This window comes from Staurois parvus, unplaced genomic scaffold, assembly GCF_062004578.1.
Source record: "Staurois parvus isolate SC_StPar_1 unplaced genomic scaffold, SC_StPar_1.0 ptg000105l, whole genome shotgun sequence".
NCBI lineage: Eukaryota > Metazoa > Chordata > Amphibia > Anura > Ranidae > Staurois > Staurois parvus.
The window spans coordinates 4,559,176-4,581,846 of NW_028317901.1; the positions used below are offsets into that span (position 1 = coordinate 4,559,176).

General features: G+C 44.0%; 1 protein-coding gene across 2 annotated transcripts in view; it reads right to left on the reverse strand.

Annotated features, from left to right (window-relative positions):
- Nucleotides 1-7,700: 7,700 nt before the first annotated feature.
- VPS13C (vacuolar protein sorting 13 homolog C) overlaps nucleotides 7,701-22,671 on the reverse strand; it is a 352,171-nt gene continuing 337,200 nt past the window's right edge. For both annotated transcript variants that reach the window (XM_089671418.1, XM_089671417.1), the window contains 4 exons: nucleotides 19,461-19,552; nucleotides 18,785-18,908; nucleotides 9,203-9,292; nucleotides 7,701-9,071 (listed from right to left, as the gene is read on the reverse strand). In XM_089671418.1, coding sequence (XP_089527544.1) covers nucleotides 8,973-9,071; nucleotides 9,203-9,292; nucleotides 18,785-18,908; nucleotides 19,461-19,552 — 405 coding nt within the window. In that variant the 3' untranslated portion in view covers nucleotides 7,701-8,972. The remainder of the gene's footprint in view (nucleotides 9,072-9,202; nucleotides 9,293-18,784; nucleotides 18,909-19,460; nucleotides 19,553-22,671) is intronic.

A 22,671-nucleotide genomic window follows, 5' to 3' on the forward strand; every position in this document is an offset into this window, starting at 1 on the left:
CCCGGCTCAGAAATTCCTTTTGGGCGAATCTTCCCCCTTTCAGAGCTCGAATTGGGGGCCCTAAAGGAATATATCGAGGACAGCCTCCAGAAGGGGTTCATCAGCCCCTCCACTTCACCGGCGGGGGCGGGAATTTTCTTTGTTGAAAAGAAAGACAAAACCTTAAGGCCGTGTATCGATTACAGGGAATTGAACAGGGTCACGATAAAGAACCGTTACCCACTGCCGTTAGTACCAGAGTTGTTCCAAAGTTTAAAGACAGCAGTGGTTTTTACCAAGCTGGATCTGAGGGGGGCGTACAACTTGATTCGCATAAGGGAGGGGGACGAGTGGAAGACGGCCTTCCGCACCCGCTTCGGCCATTTTGAATATCTGGTCATGCCGTTCGGGCTGTGTAATGCTCCGGCCACGTTTCAACACTTTGTGAATGATATTTTTAGGAACTTTCTGGATGTCTTTGTTATCGTTTATTTAGACGACATTCTGATTTTCTCCCCGTCTTTGGGGGAACACAGAATACATGTAGCAAAGGTATTGGGGCGATTGCGGCAGCATGGGTTGTACGCCAAGGCAGAAAAATGTTGTTTTGAACAATCCAGCATTGCCTTCTTGGGCCTGATTATCTCCACCGCGGGGGTCGCGATGGATCCCCAGAAAGTCGCTGCAATACTGGATTGGCCTGAACCCACAGACAGGAAAGGCGTCCAACGATTCATCGGTTTTGCAAATTTTTACCGGAAGTTCATCAAGAACTTCTCGGGTCTGGTCTCCCCCATTACTCAGCTAACCAAGCTGGGAACCCGGTTCAGATGGACACCAGAGGCGCAGGAAGCTTTTGAAGCCTTGAAGAAGCTGTTCACTTCGGCACCCATTTTGGGTCACCCAGACGCCGCCCTGCCCTATATCTTGGAAGTAGATGCATCGGAGAATGCGGTAGGTTCCATCCTCTCCCAGCGGAAAGGCACCAAGGAACTGCTCCATCCTGTAGCATTCTTCTCACGGAAGCTTACCCCAGCGGAGAAGAATTATGATATCGGTGATCGAGAACTACTAGCGATCAAAACAGCGTTAGAGGAATGGAGGTACCTGCTGGAAGGTGCGGTGCACCCCATCTTAATATTTACTGACCACAAGAACTTAGAATATCTGAGAACCGCCAAGCGTCTACGCCCGCGACAGGCGAGATGGCCACTATTCTTTTCAAGATTCAACTTCCACATTACGTACCGGCCTGGATCAAAGAACACTAAGCCGGATGCGTTATCACGGATGTACGAGGACGCCAAGGAGATCCCAGTACCCGACACCATCCTGTCCTCGGGTAACTTCTTGGCCCTTCAGTCGGACCTTCGTTCCAAGCTAATGGAGGCATCCACAACCTTCTCTACCCCAGGCGGAGGGCCGCTCCAGAACAAGGGGGGACTCCTATGGAGGGAAGATCGAATTGTGGTGCCGGAGGAAGCCCGAACCCTGGTCTTGGGGCATTGCCATGACCACCCGATGGCGGGGCACTTTGGCCCAGAAAAGACCCTGGAACTTCTCCGACGCTCATTCTGGTGGCCAGACATGGCTAAAGATTGTAAGGGCTATGTAAGGTCCTGTATCACCTGCCAGAAGAACAAGCCAGCAAGAAACAAAGTTTGGGGTCTGCTGCGACCCTTACCTATTCCTGAACGGCCTTGGCAAAAGATCTCATTAGATTTTATAGTCGAGCTTCCGCCATCCCTAGACCACACGGCAATCCTGGTGGTCGTGGACCGCTTGTCCAAGATGGCCCACTTTATCCCGTTGAAGAAAACCCTCTCGGCGGCCGAGACTGCGCGAGTCTTCTTTCGTGAGGTAGTAAGGCTGCATGGGGTCCCCGAAGACATTGTCTCGGACCGGGGGGTCCAGTTCACGTCAAGATTTTGGAGAGCACTGTGCAAAGCCCTGGACATCAAATTGTCTCTCTCCTCTGCGTTCCACCCTCAAACTAACGGTCAAACCGAAAGGACCAATCAGACCCTAGAGCAATACTTAAGATGCTATACTTCGTTTACTCAAGATGACTGGATGCCACTTCTACCTCTAGCAGAATTTGCGTACAACAATGCCCGCCACTCAGCGACGGGACAGTCCCCGTTCTTTGCCAACTATGGCTTTCACCCAGTCTTCCTCCCGGATTTGGTCTCGGAATGCCCAGTACCAGCAACGCAAGATGTGGTAACGTTTTTCTCCGCGAACAATAAGAAGCTTCAAGAGGCCATCAGTCGGGCCCAGGAAGACTACAGGAAGGCATTCAACAGGAAACGGAGAGGAGATCTGGTGTTGCGGCCTGGGGAGAAGGTTTGGCTAGCGACGTCCAATTTAAAGATGCTTTGCCCGTCAAAGAAATTGGGACCCAAATTTATAGGCCCCTTCTGCATTAAACGGATGGTTAACGAAGTGGCCTACGAACTCGTCCTCCCTGACACTCTCAAGATCCACCCAGTCTTCCATGTGTCCCTGCTGAAGCCAGTGGTCCCAGATGCCTTCCCTGACCGGGAATCTAGACCCCCGGAAGCCATAACGGTCGAGGGAGAAGAAGAATTTGAGGTTGAAACAATCCTGAAGTGTCGAAGGAGGGGAGGCCAGACCCAATTCCTTATCAAATGGAAGGGCTATGGCCCTGAGGACAATTCTTGGGGACCAGCCCATAATGTCCATGCACCCAGACTTGTCCGGAGGTTTTTTCGCGATCACCCGTGGTGGAGAGATCGGGTGGGCATCCGGAGGCTGCCCGTAGGGGGGGGGGCAATGTCAGGGATCTCCTCGATCCCTGCCGCGATGGTCCCGGCGCAGTGCACCGCCCTGTGCAGGGACACGGGCACTAGGTCCGGGCCGGCCGCGGCGTTCGAGGTCGCGCATGCGCAGTAGAAGCCGCGGCCGCCCGCTGGGCACAAATGGCAGCGCAGGGCGGGATATTTAAATGGCCCTGAGCTGTCATTCAGTGCCTTCTGGTCTTCCCTGCATCCTGTGAACCTGTACCTTTGTAAGTTTTGACCCGGATTGTACCTGACCTTGCTGCTTTCTCCTATTCTGACCCTTGCTTTGCCTGACCTCTCTCTTGAATGCCCCTGATTGGATTTGACCTGCTGTTGCTGACCTGGCGTGTGACCCGACCATTCTATGCCCGCTGCCTTGTACCTTGCCGTCCTCTCTGTTACCGACCCGGCCCGTCTGACCTTGCTCATCCATCCATCCCTTGCAGTGGGGTCTTCTGACCTCCTCACATCAGACTCTTGGGATGCCCTTGGCGCATACCACTACCACTGACGGACGCACTCAGTAGCCACGACCTGGTCTCGGGGGGCTCCAAGTCCATCCCCACCATCAGGGGCCCTGGTGAACAAGCACCCTGGGACTTAGATTCCGTGCGCTGGGGACGCCTATTCAGTGGAGTGCTAGTGGTACCGCCAGGCGGTCCCTTACAGTAGGTATCAAGTCCCTGTGACAGTTCATCTCTAAGATGGTCTGTGGAAAGGTCTCATTAAGGCGCCAATGACATGGTTTGGGTATAACAGGAGGAAAAAAAAGTTTTAAAGTCAAAGAGGCATGGTCAGACCAAGTGATGGGGTTGATTTCAGAAGAAACCAGAAGTGAAAGCAGTGGGGCAGAGATGAAAAAGTGATCTAGACGGGAGTAACTATGGTGAGGGGTGGAGTAGAAAGTGAATTGTTTATGGAGGGGGTGTTTAATCCGCCAAGCGTCGAAGAGACAATGCTCCCTTATCAGTCTACGAAAAGATTTTGAAGAGGAGCATTGCCGCTTTGAGGGTGTGGACTCAAAAAGAACCTTCCTGTCTTTATGGGGGGAAAAAATCTAATTAAAATCACCCCCAACAATCACCCGCGAAGTGGAAATGGAATCTAGGTCAGCGATTGTTTGGGAAAGGAATTGCAATTGACCCGTATTTGGGGCGTATAAATTCAACAGAACAAGGGGAGTGTCACCAAGCATACATTCCAAAATAATAAAGCGACCCTGTTGGTCAACCTTGGAGGAAACAACCCGAAGGGAGCAGTGTGGCCCAATCAAAATTGCCACCCCGGCCTTCCCGGAAGGATCAAAGGCCGAAAAGGCTTGGGAAAAAAATCTTGAGGCAAAACGAAAGGAGCCAGATGATTTGAAATGGGTCTCTTGGACAAAAATAATGTCTGCTCCTGAGGATCAAAATTCCTTCAAAGCCATCCACCATTTTTGAATGGAGTTGAGGCCCTTGACATTATATGACAGAAACCTCAAAGCCATTATGAAATAGCAACGACTGAACTACATGTATTAGCATGACAAATGAGTGAGATACCATCGATGTAGTAGAATAGAAAACAAAAAACATAAAACAATCAAATAACACAAAAGAAAAGAATATACAGTGAAAAACAGGTATCCGCAAGGATATAAACTTGGGAACGTCAACTAAGCCCAAGTCGTCTAGGCCAATGGCTAGACAAGATCGGGGGCAGCACGACATCCGACACATCCGGGAGGTCGTCAAACCCCGCCAGGAAAAACAGAACCAAAAAATGCACCCAACAAGGGTTTGGCCAGCCAAAATGACAAAAACCAGTATAAAAACCATGTATGAAACAGGAGAGAAAGAACAGCACCAGATTGGCCACAGAAGGTCACCCCTGAGAATCATCAGGCAGGTGGATCGCTTGATCGAGAAGAACGTGGACGTTGTGGGGTGCGTGAGAGTCTCTTCCGACCTCCGCGGACTGGTGTCCAGATCTTGTTGGGGTGGCGGAAGGACGGGATGGGGTAGGCGGCAAAGAGGACACATCATCCGATAAAGGTGGAAGTCCCAACTGTTTTAGGAAAGAGTCCGCTTTATGAAGATCCCGGAGAACAACTTGAGTATTGTCCCTAGAAACGACCAGCTTGAAGGGAAACCCCCAACAATACAGGACACGATGTTGCTGAAGGTGTGTGGTGATCGGCTTCAGAGCACGCCGTTTGGCAAGAGTAATTGGAGAAAGATCGCAGAAGAGTTGGAGTCTGTCACCTTTAAATTCCAAAGAGGATTTGTGGCGAACCGCTGATAGTAAGGCTTCTTTGCTTTGAAAGTAGTGGAAGCGGACTATAACGTCACGTGGCCTGGTGCCCTCAACAAGTTTAGGGCCCAGAGAGCGATGAGCCCTGTCCATTCACCAGTCTGCCTCTGGGATCATGGGAGCAGTTGCGATGAAGGACAGTAGGTGGTGGTGTAGTTGTGCATCAGCAATAGATTCGGACATACCGCGAATACGGATATTTTGGCGCCTTTCCCGGTTTTCCAGGTCCTCTTGTTGGAGCTGCATTTGGGACATGGAGTGTTTCAGATATGCGTTATCTTCCTCCAAGACATGAACGTATTGCACCAAATCATCAAACTTGTTTTCCAGTTTATCCGTGCGGTCTCCAATCTGGGCTATTTCCCCTCTGAGATCTATAGCCAATTTACCAACTTCAGCGGTTATGGAGGCGGTGATATTACGTAAAAAGACTTGCAACTTATCGTCCAACGCAGAAATTGTAAGCGCAGATGACGATGTAGCCTGCTGAGGGTTTTGGCTAGGGGTAGGAAGATACCCTGATGCAGGGTGGTCCATAACCCCTCCTGCTGTGGCTTGGGATCAGAATCCTCCATTTGTGGATGGATCAGAGCAGAGGCTGTCAGCTGCTCTGTCAGAATACAGGGTGCAGTACCCTCCGCGGCCACTGGGGGTCCGGGATCGTTCCTCGGACTCCTGACACTACTTGAGGCCGGGGATTGCGGCCTGGTCAAAAATTGCCGGAGCGGCGAGGGCCGCGGGTCCTGCGGCTGCGGGGAGGGGGGGCTTCCAGCGCCCTTATCTTGCCCATGGAAGCCTCTCCCTTATGCTGGGCCGGGTGCTTGAACTGCGTGACTCACCCGTAGCAGAGAATATGCTGTGGAGCGGAGCGGGTGAGTCACTACCGGCCCGGGATGAGCGGAGCTCAGCAATTCACGTCCGACATCATCCCTGGTCGCGCATGCGCCCCCTTTTTTTTTTTAAAGTACATATAGCATTTCTTTATTGAATGCTGAAATTATAAAGTCATTATTTTTGTTTGCCCAGTTTTCAATTCAGCTTTCTTCCTAAAGATGTATTTATAGCTTCAAATTCTGCTGCAGTCTTGACTGCATGTTGTAGTTGCTTTCTATTTGTTTTGGATGTTTAATGTTCTTGTTTCCATTTGAAGAAATAATAGGCCTGTCATAGAAAAATTCAGAACTCATTTTTATCATTGTTTAACTTGGTGTCATCAAGGTGCTTTGGTGGACAGGTCGTAAAACAATCAGGCTCAATTCCATTTTACTTTGTTTGTAGACAGAGGGGCAGCTAAAGAGAGAATTTGTTGTTGGGATGTGTGTCATGCCTATCTGTAGCTCCAAACTGCAATGAGGCTGTCAGTTAAGTTTTATCTTGTTTACAAGAAAATAGCATTGCAATAGCTTGTGGAGATCTTAGAACATTTAACATTTTCTGCAATTGCTCCCTGCAGTTTAAACGTCAGCAGATATGTAAAAGTTTGGATAGCTCTCTCTCTCTTTTATTCTACAGCAGGGGTATTGAATTAAAATTCAACGAGGTCCGGTCACTAAATTTTTCTTCTGGCCAGGGTCCGAATAGGGTGTGCCCACTTACATTAGGCATTACCATTAGAGTGCAACTTTACATCATGTATCCCCTTTACATCAGGTGTCCCCATCTGAGTGCCCCTTTACATCAGTTGTCCCCATTTGAGTGCCTCTATACATCAGGTATCCCTATCAGAGTGCCCCTTTCCATCACGTACCCATCAGAGTGCCCCTTTGCACAGAATGTGCCCATTTTAACATAAAATGGGCCCATCAGAGTGCCCCTTAACATAAAATGTGGCCATCAGAGTGTCCCAACATAAAATGTGCCTGTCAGAGTGCCCCTTTACATAAAATAAAGGGCATGTTGATGGGCACATTTTATGTTAAGGGGCACTCCGATGGGCACATTCTATGTTGTGCCCATCAGAATGCACCTTAACATTAAATGTGTCCGCCAGAGTGTCCCTTAACATAAAATAAGGGGCACTCTGATGGGCAGATTTATATTAAGGGGCACTCTGATGGGCACGTTATGTTAAGGGGCACTCTGATGGGCACATTCTATGTTGTGCCCATCAGAGTGCCCCTGTAAGACTACACCCTACCTTGAGAGCAGACAGGACCTGTGGTGGGATCTTTGCTGGATGCTTGTGTACAGGCAGGGAGCAGGAGCCAGAGAGACAGTGAGCTGAAAGGGGTGGGGCACACATGTGACGTCATGTTGTTGTGACGACCGCCCTGCTCAGTGGTGGCTCTGTCATTGCAGACTGGCGGTCCGTGCGACAGCACTGCTGGGGCCTTTCACGGTCTGCCATTTGGTGACCACTATTCTACAGGAATGCTGAGATGATATTCCCCCCCCCCCCCAAAAAAAAGTGTAATGTAAGTATGTGACGAAGGGTCCTTCCGAATGATGGCTTTGGGGATACAATTTTCTTTTTTCACTTGTATAATATAAAAACTATAGCAAGAGATAGCTGTCAGTGACTACCTAAAGAAAATCTTAAAATGTAAGCTTTAGGAGCACCAGCTCTATTTTTCAGGTTAGGGGATAAAAGGTGATAGAATATAATTATAACAAACGGACAGCATCAAAAGGTAAGAAATGTTTATTTACAATATTGCGTAAAGAACTGTGTTTTAGTAAGTCCCTCCAAAGCACATATGATATATTGTATATGGTATACTGAAACATGCCCAAGCACATACCATACATATGGTGTAATGAAGCTTGAGCCCTTTTGTTTTAGGGTATAAAACATTTTCATAGATTTGTATTCTCAAATTCAGTTTTTAAGATTCATTTTGTATTAGAAAGGACGGCAACACATATTCAAATTTTCCAAGAAAGTAGAACAAAACCAAACGTATGCAAAAAAAAAAAAAAAATCTGCAAAGTGGAGACTGCAAACAGCAGCAAATCAGATTTCCATTTACTGTAGTTTGAACATTTTTTGATTGGTTGCCATCACTTACTGTACTTCCATATTACTGTTTACTGAATGACTGAAATTGAAAAATGCTTGCAGGCTCCAAACAGGGTTCAAGGTAAAGAAGCAGTATGCCTTGGATGACACTGGTGATAAAAGAGTACTTGGCCAGAAAATTAAAGTTTTTTTTTTTTTTACTCTTCTACAGGTATGACTTTAACTAACAGAAAAAAGGTTTCACTATTGTGACAGGAATTACTATTAATGATGCATGTCTGTGTTCCTGATTTGAGCTCTTCCAAGAATGAACAGTGTGGATATGTGTGCAATCGTTCACTACAGAGGACTTCACAAGACAGTGCTACCAATTGCCATGTCTATGGAAAAAACAGTCATCCTTATGTTCATGTCAAATAAAAACAGCCATAAAACAGTCATTCCATTTGAAATTTTTCAACATTCAGCCAAGTTCCAGATTATATAGTACACAGTGGTTGGTGTGGAAAAGAGAAGATTTATGTGACCCATAGAACGGTTAGGCCTGGCTAACAACACAAAAATAACTGGACTTTTTTTGTTTTTTAATCAAATGCAATTTCTTTATTATGGCAGTGCTTTCTCCAATTAAAACAAAAAACGGAACCAATCTGAATATCAAAATACCTATAGGAACCATTTTTGACCTTCAAAGCATAGCACGAAAATAAGTGCCAACTGAAACAGTCCACAAGGCAAATTTACACACAGACACAGCCTTTCATAACAGTGCAAATTGTGAAGAGAGGACAATCTCTCTGAAAATGCAGACACAATTCATATATATACCATGTAAGGGGTAAGAGGAAGACAGCATAGGAGACCACGTGTCCTTGAAAATTCTGAATTGCATGTTTGTAATACAAAAAAACATTACTAACAATAAAAAACACTGTATTTTAGTTGCTGAATTGATTGATAAACCTCCCAGATGTTTGCCTCACGAGTGTGTGTTGTTGACAAGCTGTCCATGCTTCATCTAAAGCTTTGAGAACTTCCTGAAACAAAAAAGCAAGAAAAAAAATTAAGAAAAAATGTCCACAGGTTGAATAAGACACCAGGAAAAGAATGTGTATGTGTGCTGGAAATCATCTGCTGACAAGCATATTATTAAGTAGCTATGTAGTACCTGGGCAGTCGCACTATTTTGGAGCAGAACCCTTTTTTGAACTTCCTGACCCCTGTTTTCTTTCTTCTGGAAGACTGCTGAACTCTTGTCCTGTAAAAAGAAGGATAGGAAGATAACCAAGCTATTGGTGCAAATAGATACTTTAGTGGAGGCCAAATAGAATTTGCTGTTGGTACACAGTAATGACATTAAAATTTACAGTGTATTATGGACATGCAACCAAGTCACTCAGACACTTATGGAAATTTGTGATCTGTAACTAGAAATATTCCATACATGACATTATTACAGCAAGAATTGATACAGTGCCTTGAAAAAGTATCCATACCCCTTGAAATTGTTCACATTTTATCATGTTACAACTAAAAACGTAAAGGTATTTTATTGAGATTTCATGCAATAGACCAAAACAAAGTGGCAAATAATTGTGAAGTGAAAAGAAAATCATAAATGGTTTTCACAATTTTTTACAAATAAATAAGTGAACAGTGTGGCATGCATTTGTATTCAGCCCCCCTGAGTCAATACTTTGTAGGACCACCTTTCACTGCAAGTCTTTTTGTGTACATGTCTCTACAAGCTTTGCACATCTAGAGAGTTACATTTTTGTCCATTCCTCTTTGCAAAAAAGCTCAAGCTTTGTCAGATTGGATGGAGAGTGTCTGTGAACAGCAATTTTTAAGCTGTGCAGAGCAATACACAGCAGCATGTGCTTGCTGGCAGGAGAGAGACCTGTGTTGTTTACACATATGTCTCTCCCCTGTCAGTTTTACTCGACGCTCGTCGGGTGCCTGCAGAGAATCTCCATCCGGGACCTGGTGATTGACATCCACGAGCATCCCCTACCTGGTTTTCTGATTTCTGGCTACCAGGTGTCTTTCATACAGGTAACAAGCTGAGATTAGAAGCAGTCTCTTAAAGGAAGTGCTGCTAATCTAATTTTGTTACCTGTATAAAAGACACCTGTCCACAGGAGCAATCAAACAATCAGATTCTAAACTCTCCACCATGGCAAAGACCAAAGAGTTGACCAAGGATGTCAGGGACAAGATTGTAGACCTACACAAGGCTGGACTGGGCTACCAAACTATCGCTAAGCAGCTTGGTGAGAAGGTGACAACAGTTGGTGCAATCATTCGCAAATGGAAGAAACACAAAACAACTGTAAGTCTCCCTAGGTCTGGCGCACCATGCAAGATCTCACCTCGTGGAGTGTCAATGAGCATGAGAACAGTGAGAAATCATCCCAGAACTACACATGAGGATCTGGTCAATGATATCCAGGCAGCTGGGACCACAGTCACCAAGAAAACAATTGGTAACACACTATGCCGACAAGGATTGAAATCCTGCAGTGCCCATAAGGTCTCTCTGCTCAAGAAAGCACATGTCCAGGCCCATCTGAAGTTTGCCACTGAACATCTGAATGATGCAGAAGAGGACTGGTTGAAAGTGTTGTGGTCAGATGAGACCAAAATCGGGCTCTTTGGCATCAACTCAACTCACCGTGTTTGGAGGAGGAGGAATGTTGCCTATGACTCCAAGAACACCATCCCAACTGTCTTACATGGTGGTGGAAACATTCTGCTTTGGGGTGTTTTTCTGCTAAGGGGGGCAACTGCTCCGCATCAAAGGGACGATGGACGGGGCAATGTACTGTCAAATCGTGGGTGAGAACCTTCTTTCCTCAGCCAGGGCATTGAAAATGGGTCATGGATGGGTGTTCCAGCATGACAATGACCCAAAAACACATGGCCAAGGCAACAAAGGAGTGGCTCAAGAAGAAGCACATTAAGGTCCTGGAGTGGCCTAGCCAGTCTCCAGACTTTAATCCAATTGAAAATCAGTGGAGGGAGCTGAAAGTTTGAGTTGCCAAAAGTCAGCCACCAAACCTTAATGACTTGGAGAGGATCTGCCAAGAGAAGTGGGCCAAAATCCCTCCTGAGATGTGAGCAAACCTGGTGGCCAACTACACAAAATGTCTGACCTCTTTGATTGCCACCAAGTACCATGTCATGTTTTGTGAAGGGGATCAAATACTTATTTCCCTCATGAACATGCAAATCAGTGAATAATTTGTTAGACATGCATTTCTTTTGAATTTTTTGTTCCTATTCTGTCTTTCAGTGTTACAATACACCTACCATTCGATTTTTAGACTGATCATTTCTTTGTGAGTGGGCAAACATTCAAAATCAGCAGGGGATCAAATATTTATTTCCTTCAGTGTGTGTGTGTGTGTGTGTATATATATATATATACATACATATATTTACACGCACACGTATACAGACACATGTGATTTTGCGCAGCCCTGCCCCCCTGTAGCAGTACTTCTACTATAAGCTGGTGGGCAAGTGGTTAAGCAACACCTGTATCTGCTACTCTACTTGGCCAAAATTTAAAGAACACCTGACCTATATAAACTTGTTGGACATCCCATTCATGAACAGTTATGAACTTGTAGGACATCCTATTCCCTCCCAACCCTGAAGCTATAATAACCTCTACTCTTCTGGGAAGGCTTTCAAGATTTTGGGAGTGTATCTGTGGGGGTTTGTACTCATTCAGCAAAAAAAAAACAAAAAAACCCCAAAACATTTCTTAGCACAGATATTGATGTTAGATGAGAAAACCTAGCTACAATTTTCCCAGAGGTGCTCAACCCCTTTATGCTGGCCAAAACTTTAAATGGGCCATGATGCCCAAAACCATTAGGATTGGCTCTTGATCTTGCTGCACTGTGAATGTGCACTGCAGGAAGTCTTCCTGGTAAATGATAGCAACAATGATGCGCAGATAGATCACATCCTTCTTTTATGTGTAGATGGGCAAGTGGAAAGTTTTGTTTTACCAAATAGGTGCATTAAAGCTAAATTTCAGGAAAACATTTGACACAAATTTGAGAGGTCCTGTCTATAAAAAGATCTGTAATTCTGTCTAGCCACTTTTGTGATTCACATCTGTCAGACAACACTAGTTCTCTGTTAAAATTAAATACAGTGGTGTGACCTCTTGCAGCCTGTGATTGGATAATAAAGGAGTAGTCATCAGCTCTACTCACACCACTCTCCTCTGGAATTATGTTCATTATTAGAACCTCTGCATGCAGCAGAGCTAGATTATTGCTGTACAGGAGATGACAGGAGGCCACTATTAAGATTATACACAGCTGCAATAAACTGTTTTTATATCTGCCTACAGTTTAGCATTAACGTAGAACTATAGGCAAAACCTTTTTTTTTCTTATTTTGGATATATCAAGGGAGGGTTATAACCCCTGTAAGTTTTTTTTGCCATCTGTGTCCCATTGTGGAGATTGCCCTTCACTTCCTGTCCCATAACCAAACAGGAAGTAAGAGGAAATCCCTGCAAATTAAAGGTCAGAACTAGTGTTCCCTATTACTTGTCTTTCACTTTCAATGATAATGGTAAACAGGACAAATAGAAAGGGCAATAAAAACAGACAAGCGTTCTAATCCCTCTCCATTCAATCCAAAACTAAAAAAAAACAAAAACTGCCTTTATTTATACTGCCTTTCTACTGTGGTAAGCTTACAGTAAGTCCTCTAGTAGGAGATGCCATGGGACCAACTAAAAGCCCCAGTTCTGTCAAATAATGTGATATCAACTGTCAAGCCACAGCACTGGTAATGGACTGAGGGTGTAGCAATGCGGAAGACTGTTGGAATCAAATAGTCTCTTTACATGATATGTGGATACAGCAAGAAGGAGAAATTGTCAAATGAGCACATATATAATTAACTTCAACTGACTATTACATGCATACAAAAACTCAATAAAATGTAATTTTTGACTTACCAGTAAAATCCATTTCTTGGAGTACTCTACAGGACACAGGAAATATTAGTTTTTAACCATGGTATATGCAGCTACCTTTAAGGGATTGAATACTAGCAAACAGAAAGAAAGCAGCAGGGACAAACAATAGCCCCTCGCACTCCCAGCTAACCTCACTTTTGTAGCAATCAATAGGGAGATCATATATAACAGAGTCACCTGTGTCTTGTTTTGTACTCCAAGAAACAGATTTTACTGGTAGTTAAAAATACTGGATTTTTGCTACATACTTACCTGTAAAATCCATTTCCTGCAGTACATCACAGACACAGAGCAGGCTATTTATGACTATGTGGGTTATACATCACCTAGAGGTGAATGGACACTGCCTGATCAATCAGAGAAGAAGTCCACCCCTATATAACCCCTCCTACACAGGAAGTACTTCAGTTTTTGTAGCAAGCAATGAAATTCCAGAGGGACAGGCGGGACCTATGTGTACCGTGATGTACTCCAAGAAATGGATTTTACAGGTAAGTACGTAGAAAAAAAATTCAGTTTTCTTTACCATCACGGGACACAAAGCAGACTATTCATGACTATCTGGGATGTCCTAAAGCAATAAAGAAGTTTGAGGGGAGGGCGACACTGATAGCCACTGTCAACAAGCCCTCAAGACCTACTCAGCTGTCCATAAAACACTGTGGGCAAAGGCAGAACCCTCTGCAGCTCTGACATCCACCTGGTAGAACCAGGCTTGAATGATCAATTGGCAAATCCAATGTAAAATAGTCGCCTTAGATACTGCCTGCTCTTTCCTAGGCCCCTCAGGCAGCACAGAGCATCAGACCTGCTGACCTGTGCCGTCACCTTCAAGAAGACCCTTACAGCACGTACCACATCCAAACAATGCAGAGATCTTTCTTTTGCTGACTGAGGCCCAGGAAGAATGAAGGCAGAACGATCTCCTGATTGAGATGAAAAGTAGAAACCACCTTTGGTAAAAACGTCAGCTGAGGCTGCAACCCCACCTTATCTTGATGCAAAACCAGAAATTGTTCTCTGCAAGAAAGAGCTGCCAGCTCCAACACCCTTCTTGCAGAACTAATTGCCACTAGAAACAACCTTGAGTCAACAGGGCCAGTGGAATCTCCCTAATTGGTTTCAAATGGTAGTTTCTGCAAAACCTAAAAAAGCAAGTTTAGGTCCCAAGGACACAAAGGTAACCTGACAGGAGAAGCAATACACATTACTCCTTGTAAAAAAGTGCAAACCAAAGAGACACAATGGGCCTCTGGGGAAAAAAAAAAATGTAATGCTGAAACCTGGCCCTTAATGGTACGGACAGCCAATTTCCCTCTCAACCCCAATTGAAGAAATGACGAAAATCACATATTTTCCTGGGTGCCATTTCCAGACTTCACACCAGGAAATATAAGACTTCCAAGTTCTGTAATAAATGTTCCTAGAGACAACCTTTCTAGCGCTCAACATAATGGGGATGACGGAATCCGATACCCGGCTGTCCTTCAGGATCTGAGTCTCAATAGGCATGCCGTCAAATTTAGCGACCGCAAAGCTGGGTGCAATATAGGTCCTTGAATCAGCAGGTCTGGCCGGTATATCAGAGACCACGGACTGTCCACTGCCAGTCTCACTATGTCTGCATACCAGGCCCTCCTGGGCCAGGCAATTAGTATCACCGGAATAGATTTTACTCGAATCCTTCATAAGAGAAGTGGCAGCAGCTGAATCAGAGGAAAAGCATAAAGCAGAGAAAACTGGTTCCAAGGAATCACTAATGCATCTACCCCTAGTGCACGAGGGTCCCTTATCCTGGACACAAAATAATCGACCTTGTTGTTAAACCTGGATGCCAACAGATCTGTCTGGGTAACCTCATTGCTGTCAGATTGTCACGAAAACCTCGGGATGCAAAACCCATTCTCCTGGAACCAATTGTCGGTGACTGTGATAGTCCGCCTGCCAATTCTCCACACCCAGAATGAATACTGCTGATAAACTTGGAACATATCTTTCTTCCCAGGTCAGAATGTAATTTACCTCCTCCTGAGCTGTGACTCTTGGTACCACCCTAGTGGTTGAAGTGTGCCACTGCAGTGGCATTGTCAGACTGAATTCTTACTGGCCAACCCTGAAGTCTGGACGTCCAATACCCCAGGGCAAGCCGTACTGCCTGAAGTTCCAGCACATTGATGGGAAGTATCCTATCCCGTGGAAGCCATGTTCCCTGAACCGTGGCCTCCTCCAGAAGAACCCCCCAACCCGAGAGGCTGGCATCGGTGGTTACCAATTTCCATACCACTAGCCGAAAGATGAGAAACAGATGCCTGATGCTGAAGAGCCCAAGAAATATTAACTGATTCTGATAAAGTATGCCTTAACAGGGAAAGGGGAACCCTATCTTTTAATCAAGTGGTCTCTAAACTGTGGCCCAGATGGGGTCCTTTGCTTTCCTTTATCCGGCCCTTGGGGATTCCATTTACAGATATGAAGAGCTATTCCTCCCACTCATATAAACACTGAAACTATTTCTTTCACTGACAATGATGATGGGGCATTATTCATTCCACTGATACCAATGATGCGCACTAATCCTCCCATTGACACTATCGATGAGGCACTACATCTCCCACTGACACCAACAATGGGGCACTATTCCTTCCACTGATGTAAATGATGGAACATTATTTCTTTCACTGACCTTAATGATGGGGCATTCTTCCTATCACTAATACCTTTTATGGGGCACAATTCCTCCTCCTACTGACCACGGATGTTATATAATTTGCTTTACACCTAATCACCACAGTCTGGCCCCCCTGAAGTCTGAAGGACAGAAAACTGGCCCTTTGTTTAAAAAGTTTGGACCCCAGCTTTAAACCATAAACTGAAATGATGACTTGTCTGACCTGCCTAGCACTATGGAAGCAAGAAACAGGGAGAAAAGAGGTTTTTGGCCTCAGGACAACCTTATCCTTGTGTAAGTCTAGCCAACAATATAGAGACCCTCCTTGCAGAGGTGATATCAGCAAGAAAGGCCATCTTGCTAGAGGGGTCAGACAACAGAATAAACCTAATAGTTCAAACGGCAACCTATGAAGGGCTCATGGAGTCACAGGGGAACATACAGAGGGAGAAATGTGTGCAACACCCTCAACAAGTGCCTTGACTAAGGAAAGAAGCCAGCGTTCTCTGAAGCAAAATGGCCAAGGCTAAGATTTGCCCTTCAAAGGTGCACAAGGCCACATGCTGATCTAGACCCCACTAGAGGAAGAACAGGATGAAATTTCCTGGTCTTGCACCATGCAAAATAAGCCTTCCCGATGTGATGATAAACTGCAAGAAATCGACTTCCTTTGCTTTTGAGAGGGTATGGATGACTGAATTCAATGTGCCTTTTTTACTTGGCATCAGAACGTCAACAGTCATGCGATTAAAGCCAATGATCATGAAGCAAAATGGTGGACTGGCTCTTGGGGGGAAAAAAAGGTCCAGACAATGTGGAAGGGGCCATGGAGAGCGTGCTAGGAGACTGAGTATGTCCAAATACCATGTCCTCCTGAGCCTGTTTGGTGCAGTGAGGATCACTGGAGTGTCTCAAAGCAGGAAAGGGAGGGTCTGTAGAGGAAAAGCATAGAGCAGGTGGAACTAATTCCATGGAGTCCTCAGAGTATCCACTGTGAAGGCTAGGGGGTCCCTGGATCTGGAGACAAACTTGCTCAGGTCGTTGTTGAAGCAGGAACTCCATGTCTGGCATCCCCCACCTCAGAAGTGTAACTAGAACCTTCTGGGCCCCGATGCAAGAAACCATGAAGGCCCTTCACCCCCCGACCCAAGCCCGGGGCTCTTCCCTCTGAACACGGGGCCCTTCACAGAGTTCCACCTTACGTCAGAGCCCACAGAGTTTCCCCATACATCACAGTTCCCAGAGCTCCCTTTACATCAGGGTTCCCTCTCATAGTACATCAGAGTTTTCAGGGTTTCCCTTCACAGTAAGGAGTTCGCAAGGCTCCTCCTTACAGTGCAAGGGGGAACTCTGTGGATCCAAGTGCAAAGGGGCACTCTGTGGACCCCGACACAAAGGGGCACTCTACGGAGTGAATACAATAAGATAAGAGGGGAGTGAGGACACTTGAGATCAGTGTCCCCCCCTTACCACAGGGTCTTCACTCCCCCCATACATCAGTGACCCCACATAGAGTGACTGATTGCCCCACAGACACTGTGGCCTGGGGCTGTCACACACTGAACTCCTGTAACTGCCTGCAGGCTTAGCCTTTTGGTCCTCCTCTCCCCCCGCGCCTCCTTGCTTTCAAATTTGCGGTTGTCTCAACACCTCAAAGGGAAAACCTCTCCTTGGAGAGACATAAGCCCTTAGAACCAAGAGGGATATGACAGAATCCAGAACTAAAATGCTAGAAAAAGTCTGGCCTTACCATAAACAGTTGAATGGGACAATCCACAGACTGCAATCTCTAGTCTCATGCTGGTGAGTCACAACAGTGTGAGGGGAAATGAGCATAAAAGTTTGCCATGAAGAACAAGTAAGAATTTTACAGTTTTTCTCATGCACTTTGCTAGCCTAATCTAGTCTTTTGAATCTAAGTCCATATCACTCTTTCCCGCGTAGATTATTTAGTTAGGGCAGGGTGAGCTGGATCAAAATATTGTACAGTTGTGGGTAGAGGGGGAATCTTGTACAGGAATTCTTTCAACGGCGGTAAGTTGTGACATCTTTTTATTTTTGTCCAGAAGGGAGTGATGATATGTTGGCTGGCCAGCCAATTAGACTGTCTTAAAATCTGTCGTGTTGAGCGTTATCTTGCAGTGCTCGCACCAGAAATATCCGTTTTAAAATCTGTTTTTGTAATACTGAAAAAGCAGCCTAGGTCAAGTATTGGAAACAAAATAGATTATACACTGCAGTGATCAATTATACAAATGTGCAATGAGGAAGGATGCAAAATTCTTTTTCTTTGGACCAAATGCAGCTCGGTTATAGCTAAAGGACAAGTTCACCTTTGTAACATGTTACACTGTACTTAGTTTTGGTTCACGCTATTGTGGCTCTCTGAGCCACATTTGCTCTGGCAAGGCAGCCATTTATGCAAGAAAAAGGTTACTGCACCTTTTTTAGACTGCAGTGGCAGTGAAATCACAAGGTGCAATTCCCACACCTACTTAAAAAAAAATCAATTGTTCTTTATGAAGTTCCTTTTCACATCTGATCGCACAAGCAGGCACCATAGAGAACAATTTATTTTTTAAGTTTGAGCATTTTTGGAGCTTTGAGCTTCAAGCTAGAATTCGCTCAAGTGTGAATGCAGTCTTAGGGTGTAACATGTTACAAAATGTTACGGTTGTTACATGTTACAGGTGAACCATGTTACAAAGTTGAACTTATCTAGAAATTGTTTCAGAGCTCCCCTCTGGGGATAGAAAACATGAAGGGTCTGAGATTACAGACTTTAAAGAAGACCTGTGTCCATGCTCTTGACACAAAAAATTATATCTCATGATTGCAAATCTTGTATAATGTAGGGAGGACAGAGCAGGGAAAACACATTTTAATATACAGGAAGTGAACATTTATAAAATAAGCACTTTTTGGTAGGTAGAGAATCAACAGCACTCAAAAATATTGTGTTTATTGGTTACCACACACTGAGCAACACATCAGCTGCCTGGCTGTATTTTATTTTTATTTCCACTTCCAGATATTACTGCCAAATACCCCAACAGTGAACAGTTATATACCTTGACTGATAAAATCAGTGCATTCTCCTCCACTTTGGGTGGACAGACGAACTCCTCAAAGGAGTAATCCCAGTCTATGCTCCTATGACCCAAGATCTCCATTTCCTTAACAGACATGATCCGCCTATTCAAGAAAAATGCATAAATCAGAAAGTTATATGTACATACTACGTGGAATGTATCTCTTTGTCATCTAGTAGGTTGGTCACTACAGCTTCATCCACCACTGCCTTCCATTAGTAAAAATTACCATAGACCGGAAAATGCATATTATTTCACAGCCATTATAATACATGTGCGCCTAGCTAAATATCACTTGCGTCCAGTCCACTTGTGCTTCTACTGAGTGGCAGGATTAGTGAATGTCTGTTGGGCATTCTTCTGGTTTAGAGCAGATGTATAATATATCATCTTAGGCCTTATTTGTACTGACTGTAGCTTGCCTTGGTTTGGGAGGACTTAACTCACTGCGCCCTGACTGCAGGTAGGCAAACATTGTATAATGCATCCACAGCTATTAGCACTGACAGTTTTGTACTGCCAAAGTGGCTGCATTCAGGGAACATAACCAGTGACATAACAATAACCATTACAGCCCAAATACATTCATCGTCAAGTGAATATACTTACTGCAGCCCGAATTCAAATATATCAACCAAAGATAAAATAAACAAACCTGTTGGTGACCACAAGGTTCACTTTCCTATTCTTGTCAAAAGGGCAGGAGAATCTGTAAATCTCTCCATCCAACTTTTTGATGTTTGAGTTCTAGAATATAAAAAAAAAAGAAAATAATCATGTGTCAACATTGTTTCTCTAACAAACTTCATAGGATTTCCAATATCTATGAATATGCTCAGTTATGTGGTACTATATTAAAGTGATAAAAGTATTATGCATAAATAATTCCATACATGTTCTGCTGGCATATCTTCGATAGTTAAAATGTTATAAAGAAGAGGGTGCCCCTACAGAAATATATATTTCTAGCATAAGAAAAAAAATGAAAAGCAGGCCTTACTTTTAATCTGGCGCTGGAATACGGAGTGAGGTCTGAATTGCTCAGTCAAAATTGTTGGCTGCATGTGATTTCAAGACATTCACCTTGAGGAAACAAGCTGCCACTACAATTTTTAAAAAAACCCCAAGCTGTGAGAATTGCCTTTCAACTTCAGTAACTAGTGGCTAAAGGATGTGGAAAATATATGCAGTTTACAAAATTATTCAGACAAGTTAGGGAAGTCTGAGACAAAGTTAGCTCCCATATCTTAAGGTTTATTGCACATTTATTAACATCTGAAGTGGTAGCCAGAAGCTCAAAAGCAATTCTGCACATTGGGATAACTTTTTGTTTGTATTCAGACAGACAATTGGTATGCAGGCCTGCATGCTTTCACTTACTTAGACCAATGTTCTCAGAGAAGATATAATTTTCCAGTGACAGAAATGATTCTGATATTTTTATAAGAGAAAAAAAATTGGAAATTTTCAGTTACATACAGCAAGAGCTACTCTGTCACTACATAAGAAGACAAGTTTTACCCAAACGGCCTCCCATCTTAAAAAAGAAAGGATGTTCCACTTCAAACAAGTGGAACACAATTTTCAAACATGTGGCACCTCCTTTAAAACAAACCTGACACCCATCAGTAAGCCAAGCACCTAACAGCAAGGCACAACCTAAATCTCTTGTTAATACACCACACCTAAATCAGCACAGACGTACAGCACAGAAATACTATTTGAAAGGCAATAAGCAAGACTCTGGGCCTGCCAACAGGCTCAGAAATATTGATTCTACTCACAAACCTTCTACTTGGTAGAGATGTATATACTAGCAATCCCACCAAGATTCTAAACACACTTCACCAATATTATTTTAAACCAAAGTACAAAAACATTTTGTAAATCTGTAGCAGACCAATGGGTGTCTGAACTACACCTCCTCACCTTATCTCCATTGGCCAGAAAGGCCTTTAATCAGCTTGTCACCTCATCGAAGCTATGCATGGCCATTAAATCCCTAAAACCAATAAGAAGCTGAGGCCTGATGAATTTACAGCTTCATACTACAATAAATTTACTGAACACCTAACCCCACTCCTTGTAGATGCTTTTAACTGCATTCAGAAAGGAGATACCTTTAGTTCAAAATCCCTGATGGCTTTTATATGCAAGATCTTGAAGCCCAATATGAATATTACCCACTAATCAAATTATAAGCCTACCTCTTATATAGAAATGAAAATACTAGCCACCAGATTAAACTCCATGATAGAATGCCTATAGCTGGGAAAGACCACGTGGGGTTCATTTTAACCTTCCAGGCTAGTGATATTAGAAGATATACTGTGGTTACACACATATAACCAAAAAACATGTACATTCTGTCCATGCTGTTATATATAGATATTAAAAAGGCATCCAATTCTCTCTTGGTCGTACCTGTTTCATGTGCTATGTACAGTAAATGGGACTTTGGCCTCCATTTAAAAAAAATGTAAACAATATCCATTTGTGAAACACTCTTGTTTTAAAGCAGCTTAATTTAACATCCTGCACAGCAGTAAACAGGGTTTCTCGTTATCCCCTTTATGGTTTGTGCACGCTATAGAGCTTCTGGCTCAGCTGATTACCACTCCATTATTCAGGGTCTTGAACAAGCGGTCTTTTCTCAGACTAAATGCTACACTTTTTGACCAACCCTCGTACCTTATTCCTGAATGGATTACTACGTTCTCTGCCTTCACCAACCTGTCTGGGCTAACAATTAATAGCAAAAAAAAAATTCCTCAATATCTTCCTCCCCCAAACTCTTAACACGTTATGACAACATTTGGATTTCAACCGACTACTGACGTACTACAATTCCTAGGATTCCGATGACAAAATATTTTCCACAAACTACCTAGTCTTGCACAATCAAGTTTAATCACTCACTCCCACCCTTAACTTACCTGCATAACCCCCTCTTTAGCGCTGGGTATCCTCTCCTGAGTCCTTTAGATGCTGGATTTACTGCAGTAATGCACACCTATACAAATTTTAATCCTCTGATGGCACAAAACTATTCCAATTTTTTAGAGACATGTACAGGCTTTCTGCCTCTGAATGTTTCCAATATCTTTTGATCAGAAATTATATCATTAGCACTGTCAAAACACAGAAACCTTGCAACACCTGTACGTTGAGTTTATATGCCAAGATTACCATCACAGTCCAGGGCTAATTTCATATTTGTACACTTTTATTCCTCGATCTCTCTTCCAAACCACCACTGGCAACCATAGTGAAATGGGAAGCCAGACTAGAATTCCCCTGAGATAAGAAACATGAATATAGATGTGCTATAAAGTCATGGTAAAAAATATACTGCACCACTTTGCCCAGAAAATGGTTGTAATTACAAATGTTTAGGCATTCTCATGTTTATTTTGCACACCCTGTGGAAAATAACACCCAAAATCAATTGCTTCTAGTAACCATCAATGAGTTTCTTACACCTCTCTACTGAAATTCTGGACAACTCTTCATTCGCCATCTGCTCCAGGTCTCTCAAATTGGAAGGGTTGCTTTTCGCAATTGCTGTTTTGGGGGGGACTATACCCTCTCCATACAGTTAACGTCATTGAATACTCTTTGAGTGGCCTTGTGGCTCTGAAGTTGGTGATACTATTATAGCTTCTGAAAATGGAAGGTTAATACAGTATTTTCTACTATCAATACATTCCCTATTTACATCTGGAAAGGCCTTTGTCAGGTCATAATGTCTGTATACTTTTTATACACCAGCAGGTCCTTCTTAGGACTACCTAGAATGTGATATATCCTTTTGAGATCCCCCTTCTAACTTGCCTGTGAGACGTGGATGCCTCACAAATCCCCCC